The 21,454-nt window shown below is 35.8% G+C and overlaps 1 protein-coding gene across 2 annotated transcripts in view; it reads left to right on the forward strand.

Annotated features, from left to right (window-relative positions):
• Window positions 1-21,454, forward strand: part of LRRC7 (leucine rich repeat containing 7) — a 939,042-nt gene that overhangs the window by 842,084 nt on the left and 75,504 nt on the right. For both annotated transcript variants that reach the window (XM_027572982.2, XM_027572991.2), the window contains 5 exons: window positions 1,411-1,522; window positions 1,732-1,912; window positions 3,634-5,314; window positions 9,234-9,374; window positions 17,972-18,091. In XM_027572982.2, coding sequence (XP_027428783.1) covers window positions 1,411-1,522; window positions 1,732-1,912; window positions 3,634-5,314; window positions 9,234-9,374; window positions 17,972-18,091 — 2,235 coding nt within the window. The remainder of the gene's footprint in view (window positions 1-1,410; window positions 1,523-1,731; window positions 1,913-3,633; window positions 5,315-9,233; window positions 9,375-17,971; window positions 18,092-21,454) is intronic.

Genomic DNA, 21,454 nt, shown 5'->3' on the forward strand with positions numbered 1-21,454 from the left:
CCCTGTAAGCCTAGACCTCGCTGAGTCTTAAAATTCACTTGTAGGAAATGAAAGGTTCAGCTAGAACTATTTTCTTTAAAGAATTAACAAGTATCAGATATATACCCAGGTTTTTCACAGGCAAATATTCTCATACAAACCTAACCAAAACCAACCCAAAAAATTGAACTTAAGCCAGGAGCTAAAGAAATGTCTGTTTCTTTGCAATACCCAAAGACTTGAGCCTGTCACTCACTATGTGGGGCATTGAAATATATAATAAAAGTTTCTATTACCAATTAGTTGTAAAGTGGGACACATTTCATTTACTATATTTGTGTGCTCAAGTATATTCTTTATTTGATTTAACAAAATATTTCTAAATTTATTGCATTAATGTTTTAAACTAACAAGAACTAATTAATGGGAAAACTGAAAAATGCTGAAAATTATTTTTTGAATTCAAATTAACCTAGGGTTAAGAAAAAAAAAAGAAAGAAAAAAAAGACATAAAGATAACTGCCATGCATAAATTTATATCACTACCTCCCTGTGGGCATAGACAAAACATTTTTATGTGTATAAAAAAGTGAGAATTTGGTATTTTACCTTCCTCAATGCTCTCTCATTATCTGGTTAACTGGAAATAATAATTTTAGTTAAAGAAGTTTAAAATTCACAGGCTTTTTTAACATGTTCATTTGTCTTTATAAAGTTATATTCTTGTACCAGTGTTGCTCATTACATTCAATGAATGGATTTAGAATGAAGATTTAGCAAGCTAGATCAATCACGAGAAAATTAGAAACCTTAGGAAGAAGGCATGATAGAACTAAAGAAATTGAGGATAAGATCACTTGGGAAACAGTAGGAGTTAAGAGGGGGATTGGCACTAAAAGCCAGATTTAAAGGACCCAATTGTGCATGAGCATGGTTGAGGACGAAAAGAAATTTAGTTGGTCAGTGATGGACTTTCCCTCTTAGAACTCTTAAGGGAGCCCCCCTCTTAGATTCTTACATGCACATATATATCATATATATATATATATCATATTCTCACATACAGCTTATCATAATTCAGTCGTGTGTTATAATAAGATGTATCTCATCTCTCCAACTAGATGGTAAATCTCCAAGGGACATGGGTGACATTTTGTCTTTCTTTGGAAACTCTACAGTTCTTTGCACAGTGCCAGGCATATCAACAGGCATTCAAAAAATGTCTGATGAACAAATGGACTCATTTAAATTAGAAAGAACAAAACATTTTAGTACTCACCTCAGAGAAACATATGATTCACCCCAGTGCTCCACAGTGACTTATATTCTAGAGCCCCATCTTTAAATCTGAGCCAAGTAAAGATAATGCCACCTTGATTAACCAATGTTTAAATGTTTACTTTCCTTGTCCTATATTATTATATCTCTCAGGATTCTTTTGTTCATCCAGCTAATGAAATGAGGATTGGGGAACTTCACCCTTCATTAGCTGAGACCCCTCTGTACCCACCCAAACTTGTTCTGCTAGGGAAGGACAAAAAAGGTAACACTGTGAACCTGATGTGGCAAATATGCCACAAATGCATGTGCATGACGAATCACGAGTTGTAACTTATGATACATAGTCTATAGAAATATTTTACAAATATATATTCCTAACATTGTTATGCTATCTGTTTTTCATACTTGCTTTTCTTTGTTCATTATTGTCAATGTTCATAGCATTATAACATTTTCCCCTTTACATTTCAGAATCAACTGATGAGTCTGAAGTTGACAAAACTCACTGTCTGAATAACAGTGTTTCCTCAGGCACTTACTCAGACTACTCACCTTCCCAGGCTTCCTCAGGATCCTCTAACACCCGGGTTAAAGTGGGGTCCTTGCAGACAACAGCTAAAGATGCAGTACATAATTCTTTATGGGGTAACAGGTGTGTTTAGAATTCCCTTTTTTCTGTTCCCAAGTGCTTACTTTCAGCAACTTTTTTTTAAAAAAATGGGATCTTAATTTTTGAATTGTATTCATCACATGAATGGCGTAGAAGACAGACGGAAGGGGCAGGTAAGCAATCACATTCCCCCCAGGATTTCCAGGAGAGGATGAATCCATTTTATACAGCGAAACCATTGTTTAAGGGAGAGATGGCAGGAGATTATCAGGTTGAGATAATAGGAACAGAAATTTTAAAGATCAGAAACCAAAAATCCTGTTTGCCCAATACTTATTTAAGACACACATGGGCATTTCACTATCCCCAGTGGGGTTATGGATTAAACCAAGATGTATGGAAAGCACTTGTGTGCCCAGTACAAAGTAAATATTTAATAAAATTGTCATTGCTATTGTCATCATCGTTATCATCATCATCATCATTTTATCACCACCTGGAAAAGTTAGGCTATAAGCAAAAGTATTTAATCTTTCCAAAGTGGTTCCTACTCTATTTTACTTGCATTATACAGATAAAAATCAAAAGCCAAAGAGCACAATAAAGTGATTCAGTGAGGTAGTAATTACCCAGTCTGATTCTTTTGTTTTGTGCCTTGTTCTTATGTTTTAAGGTACAAACAACAAATACAAATCATCATATAGGTAGTCAATGATTATTACTCATATTTTACTGATAATATCACTACTGTCAACAATATATTCTTTGGTAATTAATGGATAACTATTTCTACCTATCAGTGCCCATGATAAGAATCTTAACTCTTTCAGTTTACAAGTTCGTTATTTGTGATATAAGCTGAGCTTAATGAGGTACTTTGGAAGTTTCCTTCTAAATGTACTATTTAGCAATTAGCAATTAGCTTTAGCTAATTTTTTAGCTAATTAGCTTTAGCAAAAGCACTTAAAGGTCTTTCTCTCACTGATAATATATACATATATATGTATATATATATTATTCAATGTTATTAGAATACTAGAATACTAGAAATACTGTGGTCACTGGCATAAACAAGCCAATGACCAAAAGTCATAATATAATATAATTTACATTCTAGGAAAATGTGTTCCCTATACAATGAATTTAGTGTTTTCAATACCTGGCCTTCAAATAAATGTTATTTGAAGACAATTTGGGTTCATCAGGTTTATCAAGTACTTATAAGAAAGGTACTCTCAACCAATAGTTTGGAAAGGTACTGAATCAAAAATTCCAGGGATAAGGACCAAGAATCAGGTGATTCTAATTATCAGACAAGTGGCAGGACCATCACTGAAGACCTATCTATTTCTTTTATTCATTTAATAATCCAACAAATATGTATTTTCATGCCTACCAAGTGCCAGGCACTATGCTAGGCCTGAAGAAGAAAGAAAAAAAAAATCTCTGCCCTCATGAGTTTACATTCTAGCAGAGGACACACAACAATGCACAATAAATAAAACAGGTAAGTAACTGATATAATATGTTAGAAGGTGATGATTACAAGGAGGAAATAAAAGAGCAAGGTAAAGGGGTGGATTTGGCGGGGGGCGGGGGGGGGGAACGGGCCTGAAATAACTATGCCATCTTAATCGGAAGTGAGGTGTGGATGAATGATCTGTGAAACAGAGGATTGTGGCAGTCTTGGCTGCTTGTTCTCTTTCTGGCAAAGACCCAGCTCGTCCTTATTTTCATATTTCATCTTCCCACTGTCTTCACAGGATTTCGCAATCTTTCCCACAGCCTCTCGATTCAAAGCCATTACTCAGCCAGCGGGAGGCTGTTCCCCCAGGGAATGTACCGCAGCGTCCAGACCGGCTGCCAATGAGTGACGCCTTCACGGACAACTGGCCTGATGGTTCACATTATGATAACACAGGGTTTGTTGCAGAGGAGACCGCAGGCGAGAATGCCAACAACAATCCTCTCTTAAGTTCAAAATCTAGAAGCACATCTTCTCATGGACGCAGGCCTTTGCTTAGGCAGGATAGGATTGTTGGTGTTCCCCTGGAACTCGAGCAGTCTACACACAGACACACACCAGAAACAGAAGTGCCTCCTTCCAATCCCTGGCAGAATTGGACCAGAACCCCTAGTCCTTTTGAAGACAGGACCGCTTTCCCTTCCAAATTAGAGACAACCCCCACCACCAGCCCATTGCCTGAAAGGAAAGAACATATAAAAGAATCTGCTGAAATACCTAGTCCTTTTTCTCCAGGAGTACCATGGGAGTATCACGATTCCAATCCCAACAGGAGTCTTAGCAATGTCTTTTCTCAGATCCACTGCCGCCCAGAATCTTCTAAAGGTGTTATTTCCATTAGCAAAAGCACAGAGAGGCTTTCCCCACTCATGAAAGATATCAAGTCCAATAAATTCAAAAAGTCCCAGAGTATCGATGAGATTGACATTGGTACGTACAAGGTGTATAACATACCGTTAGAAAACTATGCTTCTGGGAGTGATCACTTAGGAAGCCATGAACGGCCAGATAAAATGTTGGGACCAGAGCATGGTATGTCCAGTATGTCTCGAAGCCAGTCGGTCCCAATGCTGGATGACGAGATGCTCACGTATGGAAGTAGTAAAGGGCCACAGCAACAAAAAGCTTCCATGACCAAAAAAGTCTATCAGTTTGACCAAAGCTTCAATCCCCAAGGAGCAGTGGAAGTTAAAGCCGAAAAGAGGATACCGCCCCCGTTTCAACACAATTCTGAGTACGTGCAACAGCCCGGCAAAAACATCAGCAAGGATTTGGTTAGTCCCAGAGCTTACAGAGGATACCCACCGATGGAGCAAATGTTCTCATTTTCTCAGCCATCCGTTAATGAGGATGCTGTGGTGAATGCCCAGTTCGCAAGCCAAGGTGCCAGGACGGGCTTCTTGAGAAGAGCCGACTCCCTGGCGAGCTCCACAGAGATGGCCATGTTTAGAAGGGTCAGTGAACCTCATGAGCTGCCTCCGGGTGATAGGTACGGCAGACCTCCGTATAGGGGCGGTCTGGATCGCCAAAGCAGCGTTTCAGTGACTGAGTCCCAGTTCCTGAAAAGGAATGGCAGGTACGAAGATGAACACCCTTCATATCAAGAAGTGAAAGCTCAGGCGGGAAGTTTTCCAGTTAAAAACCTTACGCAGAGGAGGCCATTGTCTGCAAGAAGCTACAGTACAGAGAGTTACGGTGCCTCCCAAACCAGGCCAGTTTCAGCTAGGCCTACTATGGCAGCTCTTTTGGAAAAACTGCCATCTGACTATAACTTGGGTAACTATGGTGACAAGCCATCAGATAACAGTGATATAAAGCCGAGGCCCGCCCCTGTGAGGGGAGAGGAGAGCTGTGGGAAAATGCCTGCAGACTGGAGACAGCAGCTGCTTAGACATATAGAAGCTAGAAGGTTAGACAGGGTATGTCTGGCATTTCTCTGTAAGAATACCCCCCCTGCCTTTAGTTGCACTGCACTGCCATCTCTAAGCACATGTAGGGAAGCATGAACTACACGAATGAGCAGACGATCAGCATTTTGTTTCTCTCTCTATTGTGGGGAAATGGCTCGTAACAGTTTCTCGTGGATGTTGTTTAACGCCCTTCCAGAGTCCGTAACCTGTAGGCGAATGATTTACCCAGTCTAGCCCAACTATTGTTAGTAAGAAAGAATTTGACGCCGTTGTGTGGGCTGGTGCTTCAGGTGCTTTCTAGCCGTTAAGGCGGAATGCCTCTCCTAGGACACAGAACTGTTCTCTAGCGACCTAAAGAGTATGATTTTTGTTCAATCTAGAAAAAGTGAGTATCTGGCCCCTCTCTGCACAGACTCACTTATTATAAAGTCAGGCCTAATTTGTCTATAAAATTGTCCCACACAGTTACTGCTAGGGGGCGACTAAAGTTATTACTTCCAATGAGCAATAATCTTTTCCCAGCAAGAAACAGAAAAATAAAATAAGCGGAGATTGAATGCCCTCAATAAAAAATCCTGCCATTTACAATGTTGATTTTTATACAAAAAGACATGTTTAACTTCAAATCATACTACAGGTGACAAAAATAAGACGATGTCTTTATGAAGACTACAAAGGTACAAATTAGTGCATATATTGCAACCAAAAAAAAGAAAGTTAATCCCAATTCAGTTACAAACTGAGTCACATTACAGCATGGAATGCATAGTGATTGAGGAGGGCGTAAAAAAAAAACATATATATATATATATATAATTTTAAAGCCTAGAATTACTTTTTGTTGCCTATTTGTATCTCCTGAAGAGAAATCTGATATTTCATTTTCTACTATGATCAATAATTGACCATTCTCATTGAATGTACTTTGTGGCTTTGGTGTAGAGGGTCTTGTGTACTCTGCATTGACCTTAGAATCTTAAGGTCCTTTTTGTGAAAATAGGGCCTTCTGCTCTCATTTTCTAGGGTTTAAATACTTAGAGTAAATCGGGGATCCGGGAAATAATATACCATTAGAAAGTTTTGCTCAGTAGTTTTATTATTTTATTTGGTGTCCTGCTAAAAGCACAGGTCACAGCATTTATTATATATTTCCTTAATATTGAATTTTGCATTTTCAGGTATACTCTTTCTAAATAATTATATTGTTTGTAGGTCGTGTCCACATGACGCGAAAACAATTATTTTTAGGGACAAGTGAACTAACAAATGTGGGTGTGGGTGTTAGTTTTCAATGTGGAAATTGGTTCTGCCTTGCAAAATATTTCATCAGAATGTCTGTTTCAAATAGGTATGCTCAGTCCCATTGAAGGGAGCCTCATCAAAGCCTCATGACTGGCTGTCAGTGGAGACACCTGGTCAGTTGTCACCATGCCTTACCTCAACTTAGACCCTCCATGTAGACAGATAACTTGGAGGGCGAAAATATTTGGGGCCAAATAATACAGTACAGTTTGGGAACTCTGGCCTCGTGTAGACACGACCATACGTAACAGGGTAAGATGAACTAGTCAAGAAAGGTTATAAGAAGCTTTTCAGAGCGTATGTACAATGACTAGTAATTTGAGGCAACAGAGGAGTGAGTGAAAACAAAGCATGAAAAAGAAGACAAAATGCTTTTGGTACCATCATTTATTTACTGGTTTCTCAGATAAATGGTTCCTCTCCTTTGAATGGAGCTACTCCTCCAGCTGGAGCAGGATTTTGGAGAGAGGAAACTAGGAGCAGGGGAGGGGGATTAGGATCGGCAGAAGTCTGCAAGCCCTGCCTGGCCCAGATCCCGAAAACTAAAAGTAAACTCATGTGTGTTTCCTATTGCTGTGACAACACCTTCCTTTTTTAATTAGTTTCCACGCTTCCCCTCTTCGTTTATAATTCCCTCAGTCTGTCTTTCATTTTCCAGAGCAATTTCAATGTATATTCCATAGCTTCCTATTTAATTCCAAGAAATTAGGTTACCTGAGAGTATTGCTTCAAGCCACTAGAGCCTGAAAGTTTGTCCTCCTGTTTTCTCCAAGTAACATTTCTTCCCCCCATCTCAATTGCGTGACTGAGCTATTCAGGCTGTATCTTACTTAGAACTTTCCAGCTACTCAAAAAGTTGAATTCAGGGTACCGAAGCACAGACCTTTTATGTAAGACTAGTTTTGACATAGCTGTGCTTTTTTTAACGTAACATTCAAAGTCAGACTGCACCGGAGATACCGTGTGTTTCCTTCCCAGGGAAATTTAGTTGAGGATTTGAACCCAGAAATCGGATAGTTATACTAGAAACTACACGATCTTTGTCCATTCTTCATAAGAGAGAACTGCCCAGAGGCCTGGACGTTGGCTAAGCTTAACAGCCCAAGATAATGTTGGCTAAAGATCTTGCCTGGTGTTGACCTTGGAGAGGCAGCTCCAAGTACTGCCGTAGATAAAAGATGCTGTTTTCTCCTGTAGTTTAACTTCGAGGCTCATGCGTCCACTACAGGGTCCCACTGTGACTGAGAGAATTTAAAACATGAACCCATATGTCCAAGACTGCTCCCCTTCTACGGGAGCTAAGAGGGACTAGACTGGAATAATTTTAAACCTTAAGGAATCATTCAAGTGCTAGATTGAAATGTTCAGTGTCCTTTTCATCTTTGGCATGGTGACAGTGAAAAATCACTGGATGATATAATCAAGGATCCATAACAAATATGATCGGTAGACAAGCACACCATCAGGAGTTTAATTGTCCTTCAGTTGAGTTCAGTGAAACTGATGCTAAAAATCATTATTTTGCAAACAATGCCCTCAGAATAGAATAGCTGCCTGTTGTTATTGTTCAGTAATACTCAGTTTTTAAAAAGTTTACTAAGTTAACTTGTGTAGATTTTTTTTCCAAAATAAGAGAATTTCTTAAAAGGGCCAAATACTGTCAATTACTACTTTCTTATGAAAGGTGGAAAGTGGAGATTGTCCTAATGGAAACTCTTTGATGACGGGACATAAAAATGTTTTAATTTAAATGAAGTTCTATAGAAGAAAATTAACTAGCTCTCAGACCCTTGGAATAACCTGAGATGCACCTGTTGAAGGATAGCCACAATGCAGATATCACCAGAGTGCTCTATAGGTATTTAGGTACATTAGATAAGTAGTCTTAATAGCTCAAATCATAATTCCTTTAGTTTCATTATGAAACTTCTCCAGTTTAAAATGTAATTTTTAAGAAACAAAAAAAGTCAGAAACTTTGGATTCACATACAATTTCTTTGACTGGTTTAATTAAATTAATCAGTAAATTCAATTAGCCAATAGTCAGGTTGAATGATTTTTTTTTTTTTTTTTTTTTTGACCAGCTCTTTTTCTGAGTTGCTGTAATTATGTCTATAGACGGAGCAATAAAGGACACTGATTTTTGGCTTTAACATTGTAGCGCCTTCGTTTTAGGGCAGAATTAGAAGCTGGTATTTGTCTTGTCTATGTGTTTATCTCACAATGTGAAAGAGACCATGAAATTTGGAGCTGGCAAAATTTGATTAAGATTTCACTGTTTGAATTTTTTTTTAACTAATAGACTACCACAGACGAACAACATTTGTCCAAAGTCACTACAATCATGATATATGAGAGAATAGGTTCTATGCCCTTGAGTTAGCAGCAGATGTAAAACAGAATGTAGCCTTGCTTTTTGTCTTTTCTGTAGTTTTGGATGGTACTCATTATGTGCATAACTAACACTGTTTACTGTATGCTTCTGTCTGATCAAGTGCATGTTTAAAAGACAGTTACTGTTTGCCCGCTTAAAGTTAAATGTTATAAATTTTAAACATGTTCATGTAATAATCAGTTTGTTGAGCATGTGTTCACACCCTGTCACATGATTATTTCCTCTACTCAGAATGCTGCTTACAAACACAACACAGTTAACCTTGGCATGCTGCCCTATGGAGGTATTTCAGCAATGCATGCAGGCAGAAGCATGACTTTAAACTTGCAGACTAAGTCTAAATTTGATCTACAAGAACTACCTCTTCAGAAAGTAAGTATGGACTGCCTTACATGTGTCAGCATACCAAAGCCAATTAATGTTGTTTGTTCACTTAATGTGTTTAGGCTGTACATACAACCCTACTTAAAGACTCTTCTGAGTCCAAAAAGCACAAGGGCAAATAATGTAGAGCCCGAACTCTTAGCTGCTAAATGAGTATTTGGAGCTAGAATGATTCTCAGGTTCCTGCTTAACAGCTTTGCTTTTTGGATTGAGCAGGTACATGGCTTTTTGAGTTGCTTTAAGGCTCATTTTCTTATTACTCATTTCTTTTTCTTTTATTCTTTGTTTTCCTCTCTTTTGTGTGTGTAGATATATGAACATGTATTTTTTAAAACATTTTTGGAGATAGTCCTCTCTTCCCTTGCTGATGCATTCTGAGAACAGAGCTAGAAATTATTGTTGGATTTCAGCTGATCCCTTTGGAAAAGACATAGCGACCTAAATTACAATGGAAATGAAGTGGTTGGCACTCCTAAATGCTTCCCGTTGTCTTTATGGAAAATATCACACAGAAATAAAACATGAGAAACAAGTTCGTGGCTTAGCTAGCAAATTGTTACTCATCCTAGACTAATGGAAAAGGAGCATGTTAACAGGGCTTTCAATATAATTGTAGGCTCATTTGAAATGAAATATACTGGAAGAAGAAACATTTCCATTGTCGAAGGAACATTTCTGCTGTTTTATTCAGGCAAAACTGAGAATGAACATTTTACCTGTTTAAATTGATTAATACCTCTGTCTTAGTTACATTTTGATGGAGACTAATGAGTCATTTTCATGCAATATGTCATTATGACTATATTATTAATATAGTCATTAACCTAGTAAGTTTTATGAAAAAAAACAGTGCAAAGTAGGGATAACAGAATGACAGTAGCCTCCAAATACTTCTCTCATAATAAAATTAATGAACATATGGAACTAACTCCCATCCCAGCAAAATGAGGGTCAAAGACCCCCAATCCACGTTTTATTGTTAAATTAGTCTGAATAACAATTCCTAACTCTGGATAGTTTGCTTCATACTGTCAATAGGGGAATAAAATCAAAGAGACATATTCACAGCTTTTTCACCACCCACAGTCATTTTGGGGGAAAAAACCTAACTAAATTAAGAACTTTTGAACGTTGAATTTGCACTGAGTAATAGATAAGACAGCACCATTTAAATAGGCCCCTCTCCTAGAGGGTTGGCAATTGATAGAAATCAAACCCTTAAAGAGGATGGAATTTCAAAATTCAGTGGTCGTATTAGCAAGATCTTGATAGGAAGGGAGCTATTGCTTGCACCTGTTGAAATGATATGGAAAGTCCCTTATTTTGCTTAATGTTTAGCCCCATTAAACTCATCCACCTATAGAACAATATGAATATATTCAGTGTTTGAAAAATGGTAATATACTTGAAATGCTGTTTCCCAATGTCTAAATTGTTCCCCCAAAATTAATTTGGTCCCTCTATGTTGCTATATTAACTTTCTGATCTTGTTTGGGGTACCCTAGGGAATGGATTCATTAACTGTTAGTACAGTTCTAAGATAATCTATATATCAGAAATATTAGAGAGTTCTAATATTTAGAGACTTTTCAACCTTCCTCAGTTAGATACAGAGATGACCTAAAGGAATTCTCTTTGGAAGCTACATTAAATTGAAAACCAAAAATAATTCAAATGTTGAAAGACTCCATCTCAAAATGAATTATCATCAATATGTTATTATCCACACCAGAGAGAGAGAGAGAAGAGAAGGCAAGGGGGAGAAAAGAAATACAGACAAGACAAGCACCCCATGACCCCTAAAAGACTTTATGACCCCAGATTATCAGTTTAAGGCCTTCAACTTTCAGCTTTAGGCATCTGAGGCAACTTTCCTGTCCTGCCGCCAGTGCGGGAACCTTATCAGGTACAGGCACTGGGTGCTTGGTGTTTCAAGAATATTCCAGACTCTACTTACTCCCATGGATTCCACTCTAAGGCTTTACCCCTTCATCTTTGGGCCCAGGCACAGCGCTTTTGCTGAGCTTCTTCAATTTGAAAATTTCTTTGTTTTTTCTGCCAAGTTTTAGAGTCATCTTCTCTTAAAATTTTCCTTTCTTGGCTCCACTGACCATTGCTAACTGGTCTTATGGTTGAGGTTCAATTTCCCTGAACCTTTCTCACTGGGAGAGGAGAGAGGCAAAAATTATTTTCCTTTGACTTACAAATGCATAAAAACCTATTGCAACATTTTTGTCTTGCTGCTTAAGGTAATAAAAATTAGTATCAGCAATTTAAGATTTTGCAGTCTCTGAATGCTTGTTAGCCATGAGAACTGCATTGAAAATATAGAGTAAGATCAATTTTTAAAGAAGAATTTTCAGTAGATCAAACTGTTCATTCTCCCATGGAAATACGAGAGCTCTTTTTATTTATAAAATTTCTAAATGACAATACTAGCCATCTCTACGTAGGTGCTGTGGCAAATAGCTCTGGATGTCGTAAGGAATCTAAATTAACACTATATCAAAAACTTATGATATACTATATGCTGGCTAACTGAAGATAATAAAAAAGTAATAAAAGTAATAAAAAATTAAAAATTAAAAAATATAAATAAATAAACTAACATTTCCACATATATTACCAGTTAAGCACTAGAAATGGAGTTGTAGCTACTTCTCCGGGACCATTCAGGGGCTGACGTCCACACCCTTTCCCCGTACTCTGCTTGGCAAACCTTACCTCTTGCAATTAAGAGAAAGGAGCTCTTACTCATATTTTCTCTGTCACACAGAGACATTTTTGCAGGTTGTGTACCCAGAGGGTACCTTTCTGTGATTCTGACCTCCCCCCACCTCCATTTTGGTAACTGGAAGAAAGGCACTATTTGTGCTAGCTGAGGTCCTGACTCAGGGTGTTATTTTGTTTTTTGGTTTGAGTTTCTGTTTAGGTTACCAAATATATCTAGTTATTTTTTCTCAAATGTTCTAAACAAATTTATAATAAACTAATTAAAGGATATAGCTGTTTGTAAATGAAGATTGAAGTGAATATTTATGTAGATGAAAAGAAAAAACTCTCCCAGATTTTTCTGTGCTTTGAATATTTCTAATGTGTTCATATTAATTACATGCCAGGTCAAGTATTGTACATTTTTCATGGATTGCAAGCTACATCTAGGCTTCTTATACTATGAACCGTAAATTACGTAATCTATGGTAATTTTATGAAACCTACTAAGATATTAACAAAATGTTAAGATATACAAAGTTATTTTAATATTTAATTTCCGTTAGTTTTTATTTATTGATGTAAACATCAAATAAACATCTAATTTCCTAAAAAAATTTGACAGTACTTGTAACCAGACATTTAACATATATAAGTCATTATTAAATTATAGAATTATTAGTATTTTCTATTAATCCATTTATTTATTCATTCATTTATTCATTAATCATTTATTTGCTGCCTCTCCAAAAAGCATTTAAGGCAACTTTCTATGCTTTATTAATGGTTCCATGTGCTTCTTCGGATGTGTTCTGTTGTAACTGAGCTTAGTTATTGTCTTGAAATTTTATGTTATTAGAGAGAAATATAATACTGTAAAATGTCAATTCAAATTGCCTTTTTTATTATCCAGATTAATGGTAGAAAAATATTTCGACAGGAGAATAAAGACTAGGATTTATTAAGAATCTACTGTGTGCCTTCGTACCATTAGGTACTTTAAATATGTTTTTTTCACACAACCCTCACAAACCCTCAGAGGAAGTGTTTATCTCCATGGTACAGACCACGAAACTGAGGCTCCTGTGTCACACAAAGGAACCTACCTACATTCTACCCTTTTCTTTCTGCACCTAACATAGTAGTAGGTAGAATTTGATCTGACCCTGCTTGGCACCAAGTTCCCTGCTGTTTTTACCATACAATGAGCCTTCTCAAATATTTATAAAACCTGACATTTTTAGGGAACGTAACTCATGATAGTTGATAAAGCTCTTTCAAACACATTATTATCTCACGTCATCTTCACAATAATCCAGAAAAATAGATCTATGGGATGGAGAAAAGACTATATAGTAGAACATATTAACTAAGGCAAAACCTATCATGCCCACATCATTCCCTATGTGCCACAGATACAGGGCTCTCTCAGTTAGCAGAACCTAATAAATGCTCATAGTTACCTCAGGCTCTTTAAGATTCAGTTTCATTTCCTGGGCACTCGGTGTTACCAAGAAATATGCTTCATGGCGGTGAAAGGCCAAAGACTGTGAACCCAAGAAAATCACAAGTTAATCGTTCCTACAACTGCACCCCCAGAGACAAGTAGGGCTGGGGAAGAAATCACTGGCCTCTCCTAGCTCCCCCTCTGCAGGTGTGTGGCTGCTAGTATAGTGTGATTTCTTCCACGCTGGAGAAATTGACACTTCTTTCCTTGTTCCTTTCTTTTTAACTTCTACCACCATAATATTATAACATAGCACCTACTGCTTATTGGGCTTTATTGAAACAGACACTAATATAAATTACAATTTCAGGGTAAGGGAAGTTAAAATTATGGAAATATATGTATGAAAGAATCTTTTCATAGAATTTTGCCTGGAAGAAGATGGCCTTGCTATCTGTTTTATTAGTTGATACTCATCCCACTATCTTTTGGATTAGAGAAATTCAGATAGAAATGTGTGCACCTAAATTATTTTTAAATTTCTAATGTCCTTTCTTACTGCATCTATGTAGATGACTCAGGATCAAATAGTACCAACATTTGCTATGCATTTATTCACCCTAGTCTCAAGGGTTACTTACTTAATTCCATTTTTTTTTCGGCTGAAAGCAAAACAAGATTTGTGCAGCACCTTGGGGCAACTTAAGCCTATAGCTTCTATTGATTCTGCTGCATTTATTATTGGCTACCTATCACTCAAGAAAGATTCACTTATCTTTCTAATTATGAAAAAAACCTCCAGCCTGTAAATCCACATAAATCCTCAAGGACAATGACTAAAATTACCAAAATAATAATGTTAGTACTCATACAGATGCTTCCTCACCATGACAATGAAACGGTGGTTTAAAAAATCATCTGTATATTACATTACAACCTTCAGATTAAACCCCTTGAAATCATAATGATTTATATTGAAACTTGGCATATATTTATAGTACCTATTTTTTTAAAAATATATGCAGAAAATGAATAATGTAACAATAATTTTCACTAGAAATACTTTGGGGAAGATTATTTTTAAAACATTTTTAAATCTATGGTAATGCCTTTTGTGAACTATATGCCAATTACTAAGCAAAATAGATCCTTGAGTTTTAAGGCATATATCCCAAGACCTTTGCAGAGTGCCAAATGCTAATACCACTCTCCTATAATTTCTCCAGCTAAATGCAGTAAGTCTAATTTGTCAAGCATTCAGTGCACCCATTAGTTAGCTAACCAAAGCAAAACTACTAAATCAGCTAAGCTCATTTATTCATATTTGTGAATCCTGTACATACAAACATATTCACATATGGACACACATAAGCACATGCATGCACACACTCACCCATATGTACATGTATAGCACAGATCTTCACGCACATTTACATCTCAGCAAAATTAGAAATTACTTCTTCCAGTAGACACTTGTGGTCATTCACAGTAGTCAAAAACATAAATGTTAAATCTACAAATGTCCATAGTCATTTCTGGGACTGTATCCCTTCAGCAAAACTTCTCCTAGCATTAGTGTATTTCTTAACAAATATAATTTCTGAGTTTTCACTAAATCATAATGACCATTTTCTCTGTTCTTTTTAAAATATTTAAAGACCTACAGAATTTAGAAGTTGAGAAAATGGTGCATTATGGTGATTTTCCATGTTTTTTATATTTAACTAGTTATTTATGCTGAGGAAAAGAAGACTCATTCTTACTTTTTTAAAGTATCTAAATAAAATATCTAGAGTGTGGTACTAGAAATAATTGAATGAATAACTGAACCTCAGTTTGCTTATTATCTCTGCAATAACAAATTTCAACAGTGATAGCTTCATCATTTTTTTATATATTTCAGTTGTTCCTTTTAATATTTTATAGAATTTTAACAACTAAGCAACTGCATTTATATACAACTCAGTAGCATGTTATCAAAAGCATAATTTTTTGTAAATAGCTATACATCTTTTGGGACAGAATGTGAACCCACTGTATAATTTTCTTTTGGACCACACCCCCACACCCAACATTAATAAACTGTTTTCATGGTCTTACTATTTCTCCAAACTTAAGCCCCCAGAGTATCTCACTTAAGAAAAACAAAAACATCAGAGCATTCTTGAAATGGAGAAAGGAAATTGCTTTCAGGAAATTCTTTTAATTTTGGTGTCTAGTAAAAGTATTTTTTTTTTCATGTGTCTGCATGTTTATGTTTCCTCTGACCCCTGTACTGTAGAATTGGTGTGGTTGCTAATTCTAATTTTAAAAAGAGAAAGATTGATTCTTAAACTAGGGAAGAGCCTACACCATCATGATATTAGGATTTTGACTAAAGGATTTTTGCGTTTTTTGTTTTTTGTTTTTTGTTTTTAACACCAAAAGAATTCTGCAATTTTCAGTTGCTCTCTGTGACTAGGAGTCCTGTCTGGGCAGCTGAAGCAAGACTAGTGGAGGAAATAGGAAGGAGAGGAGAATGATATGGAGGGGGAAAAAATAAAAGAATACTTGTGTTACATTCTGGCCTCTTCTCAAAAATAGATTTTGCACAGGCACCTAACCAGATGAACACATGCATTATCCTACTTCACTGGCAAATAAATCAAGCCAGAAAGACATGGATATTAGTTTAAACCATTAATTGAAGCCAAAACAAACAAACAAACAAAAACACCAGTCAGTAGTGCTTACCCTGAAAACTTATATTTTAACTGCTTAATTTTAATAATTTGACTTGTCATATTTTAATATCTAGAAAAATTGTGTGTGAGCATATACAAACATGTTAATCTGAAAAAGGAAAAGACTAGAAGTTTAATGCTTGAAAACAAACAGGCATTAAATAGCTGTGTTTTTTTTTCAAGTAGTCTGTAGTTTAAATATGTTACCTACATGTGATTTTTCAAACAAACTCAAGTGAATTCACCCCTAACTAACCCAGATGCTTCAATTCAGTACCTTTTTTCTCTTTTTTCACATTTTCTGATAGACTCACGAAAAAGGAATTCTTAATGGCTAAAGCACAAGAAGAAAATTGAGCTACTCCTTACTTTTCATTATATCCATTAGACCTTAGGAAAACTTCATCTAGTGTCATAATCTTATTTTAAAACAGTTCCAAGCAATCCCTTTAAAAAAAAAAAATGCATGCAGTCAGAATGCAGATTGGATGGTTATCTAATTGTTTTTTAAAAAACAACTAGGACCACTCTGTATAACCAGATCACAGCTGCCAAGCAGCCCATCTGTGCCATGTTGTGAAGAGAATGGTCCAGTTCTCCCATCCTGGGGTTGGACAGTTCCTCCCACAGAGTAGAGCTGCACCTACACCTTCTAACTAGGCTTTATTTATCCATAGGGATACTTCAAACCATATACAGAAAATGGCATAGGAAACACTGAGCATAATTTCTCACCCACATAAAAATTCCCCAGGAAATCAAGGAGTATCTGGATATCCTGTAGGTTAGGGGAGGAGAAAGTATGTATATGATTATACATATATAATCATAAAAAAAAGTTGATCTGCTTCCACAGGAAAAATATACCAGTACTATATCCCTCCACTGGAGGCTGTCTTTCTGATGGTGTGTAATTTGCTATTACTCAGATCAGACTGTGGAGTCCTCCCTGGTATCTTATGTTAATAATAATAATGACAGGGGTATTATTATTTGTTAAAAATAATAAGCAGTAAATCAGCTACAAATATATGAAGAATTTAAACTTTAAAGCATAAATGATCTATATAAATAAATTTAAAATCAAAAGTCATTTATTTATGCCATGATTCTAATAGCACAATATTTTTGATGTTCCTTTCCTATATTCCTAAAAGCAATCTGTAGATAATGTCATAGTACCATAAATCTTACACTATGCTAGTATTAACACTATGTTGGATTAGTGCAAGGCATGTTCTACCAGAATCAGTACAGTTTTATAAAATTTGTTTTAGGTTATGGTTTGAAATATTGAAAGTTACATACTATGTATTATATGGTTTCAGTTTATATTCTAAATGGTAAGATCATACTAAAGAAATGAATTAAGCAGGTTTTAAATGTTGTGGTTTTTAACAATTGGTTAATTTTATTCTGATTATTTTTTATTCAGGTACTGTAAATAATCTAAACTTTTCTTTAAAATTCAGTAAATAACTCTAAGATGGTTATTTTAATCGAATTTCTCACTGCTTCCAAAAAGCTGTCAATTTAGAATTCTTACTGAGTAAATAGTGTATAATAATTCTTCCAGTTCAGGATATTTGTTTTTCTGCAATTAAACAAAATTAATTTTATCATAGTCACTAGGCACTCTTTTCAGAAAATTATGATAAACTTCTATTACATCACTAAAGAATGCCATACCATTTTCGCAATAGACCCCGTCCCAGCAAAGCAACATTTTAGACAATGGACAAGAAGATGTATCTCCTAGTGGCCAATGGAATCCTTATCCTCTTGGGAGGCGGGATGTACCTCCGGACACCATTACTAAAAAGGTAACCAATTTCAAATTAATGACACAAACCATGAACCTTGTGCATCCATTGTAATATGTAATCCGTATCTTGTGTCTTAACAACATTTCTAATTTTGTAATAAATTTAGGCTAAATTTTATCCCACTGTAAGGAGCTTAGTTAACTGTAAGCTCAAGAAATGAACACTACCAAATGTTAAGAATTGGTAACAAATTTTTATAAACAATATCCTGCCACCTCTCTGCAGATGCTCTCACCTCTTACTAGTGCCTGACTCCCACCTTTGAAATGCAAGTACAGGATTGTGTGTAATGCATACTTCTGACCCTCTTTAGTTTAGCAGTATGGTGCAGCCAATTTGTGTAAAACGAAATTTGGCTAAAAAAAGGTTGATTTACCATTTTCAAAGTCATAGCAGTTCATTCATCCAGTCATTCATTCAATAAATACTTATTGAGCAACTGTATGTGCTCAGCTATGTGTTGAGCACTTGCTAGATACTGGGGAACAAAAATGACAAAGGTGGGGTCTTACCTTAAAGACCTTTTAGTCTAGTGAGGTAGCCTAAGTGACAGGTAGGCAATTATAATACCATATTATATCATCATGACGGGAATAAGAAGAAGCCACAACCTGGGAAGATAATTGCAACATATATGAGGGACAAAGGATTGGTATTCCAGAATATATTTTTTAAAACTCATATAATCAATAACAAAAGACATACAACACTACAAAAAATGGTAAAGTACAAGGGGAATTAGGAGAGTAAATAAACATTTTTAAAAACTGAATACTTTTGTCAATCAGAAATACAAAAAAAAAAAGATGCTATTTTATACCTACTAGTCACAAAAATTAAGAAGTCTGAAAAATGTAGGTTGCTTACAACTATAAGAACAATGGAAACCTTTTTATAGTTCTTGTAGGAATAAAAAGCACAATCACTTTGGTATCAAATTATCTTATAAAGCTGAACATGCACATACCCTACAATCCAAAAATTGCCCTCCTGAGATATTATCCAAGACACTTGTAATGTTTACAATAGTAGAAAACTGGAAAAACCCAAATGCCAACCACCAGGAAAGTATGTAAATAAACTCTGCTGTTCACACAGAAGAGTATTTTAAAGCAATGAAAAGTAGTTAATCATAATTATGATAATGTGTATAAACTTTAGAAATATCATTTGAGTAAAAAACAAGTTTCAGAAGATGCAACACATCAAAACTATCATATTTATAAATCTCAAAAACAAGCAAAACTAAAAATAAATTGTTTAGGCATAAGTACATGAGTCAGAAAACTATTTTTATAAGGGAATGGTTAACAAAATTTACGATTATGGTTATCTCTAAAGGGAAGGCTGGGGGTAGGCTAAGGGAGGAAACTTGTATTATTCTTGCTACTGTTTTATTTCTTAAATTGAATTGTGGCTCTTACACTTAGTTCTTAAGTACATGAGTGTTTATTTTATAATTGTGCTTCATGACTTACATATATAATCACATACTTTCTTTGTAACCTAGGTGATGATTTTCCTCTTGATGACTACTTCAATGCTTTTTTAAAAAATATGTATTAACTATCACATTATTTTACCTAAATTAATTGTTAATGACCTGATTTGCATGTTAGTACACATGTTATCAATCTGCCTATTGGGCAATATTAAACATAGCTGATAAACATAATGTAGTGTGACTAGGGCAGTGAAGTTGGGATATAAGGCTATGAGAGAATCTGGAAAGGGTACTTGTTTAGTAAAGAAACTAAAAGAAGTCAAGAGGAGTGATGTGAAATAAGGCCGGAAGGTAAACAGAAATTTGATCATGCTGTACTTTACTTGGAAGGAAATGAGAAGTGTCTTAAACAGGGGAAAGCCAAGATTAAATTTTCATTTAAAGAACACTCTGATAGCTTTGCAGAGAATGAATTGCAGAGGAGAAAGACTGAAGGCAATGGAATGAGTTAAGAAGCTTCTTTTGTAATACAGGGGAGAGTAGATGGAAACAATGGGTGGTGGTGAGAAATGCCTAGATTCAATATCTTCTTGAAAGGTGAGCCAACATGATGTCGTGATTGACTGGACATAGGATATAGGAGATAGATATAAGTTCCATGATTGGTACACAGGTTTCTAATTTGGACAAGGGACTGATTTTATGCCATTCACTGAGATTGGAAGTACAAAAAGAGTACCAAGTAGAAGTGGAAGAGGAGAAGGTAGTTTAAGTTTCAATGTGTTGATTTGAGGTATATTTAGGGTATCTGAGTGGTAATGTTTAGTAGATATTTGGATATATTTATCTGAAGTTCAGGAGAGAAATGTTAGCTGAAGAAACAAACTTAGCAATCATCAGATATATGTCATAATTAGCTATGAGTGAGACAGATGGTGACATAGAACTCCATGGAACACCAACATTTAAGGGATGATCTTAAGAAGAATAGAGAAGGAATAACCAAAATTTTATCAATAGGGTTCTTTCTGCCACAGGATCTAGAAAATTCAAAGGAAACAGCCTTGAATGTTAAGTAAATATTTAGCTGATTATCAAGATCTAGAGTAAGCCTCAGATTTAGTCTTCAGTTATATAATCTAAATACTTAGGGCTTTTTTTCCTCTCCACTCTTCTATCCATACTGTTGGCTTTATCCTAAAATTGGTTCCTCTTATTATTATAAGTGGGCTACCAATGACAATTGGAGATACAAGCTTCCTTTTTCAAATCCATCAAGGGAGAGAACCAAGTTCCCAATAGCTGTTTGTTACAAGCAGAACTTTTCAACCCTAAATCTCCCAACAAACCTCTTCTTACATCTCACTGATCCAAAATAGCTAAGGACTTCCCACCCCTGGCAAGTCAATAAAATTATCTGATTGGCATTGACTAATCAGTTTACGTAGAATAGATAGGGCTCTCAACTCCAGTGACCTCTAAAAAACTAGAAGGAAATAATGTTTTAAGGAAAGAGTGGTCAACAGTGTCACATGGTGCCAAAAAAAAAAAAATCAAGCAAGGTAAGTATGATTAAAGACTCTTTGGATTTAGAAATGGAGAAGTCATTGGTGGCCTCGGCAAAATCAATTTACTTAATTGAAGGAGTGGAATCCATTGGAACTTACATTAAGGGGTAGATAAACATAGAAACCTAGAAAACTCAAGAAAAGAGCTTCCTTTTGAAAGGAATGAGAGTATTATGGTAGAATCTAAGGAGGGACATAAGGAAGCCAGAAGGAATATTTAAGATGGCAGACACCTGATCATATTTGAGGAAGTTGAAAATCTCAGAGAAGAAAGGAGGGGAATCTACTTCTTTATGAGGAAAGATGAGAGGATGAATGTCATAGCAGGAAGTTAAAGGAAAACCTATC

This window comes from Zalophus californianus, chromosome 4 (genome assembly GCF_009762305.2).
Source record: "Zalophus californianus isolate mZalCal1 chromosome 4, mZalCal1.pri.v2, whole genome shotgun sequence".
NCBI lineage: Eukaryota > Metazoa > Chordata > Mammalia > Carnivora > Otariidae > Zalophus > Zalophus californianus.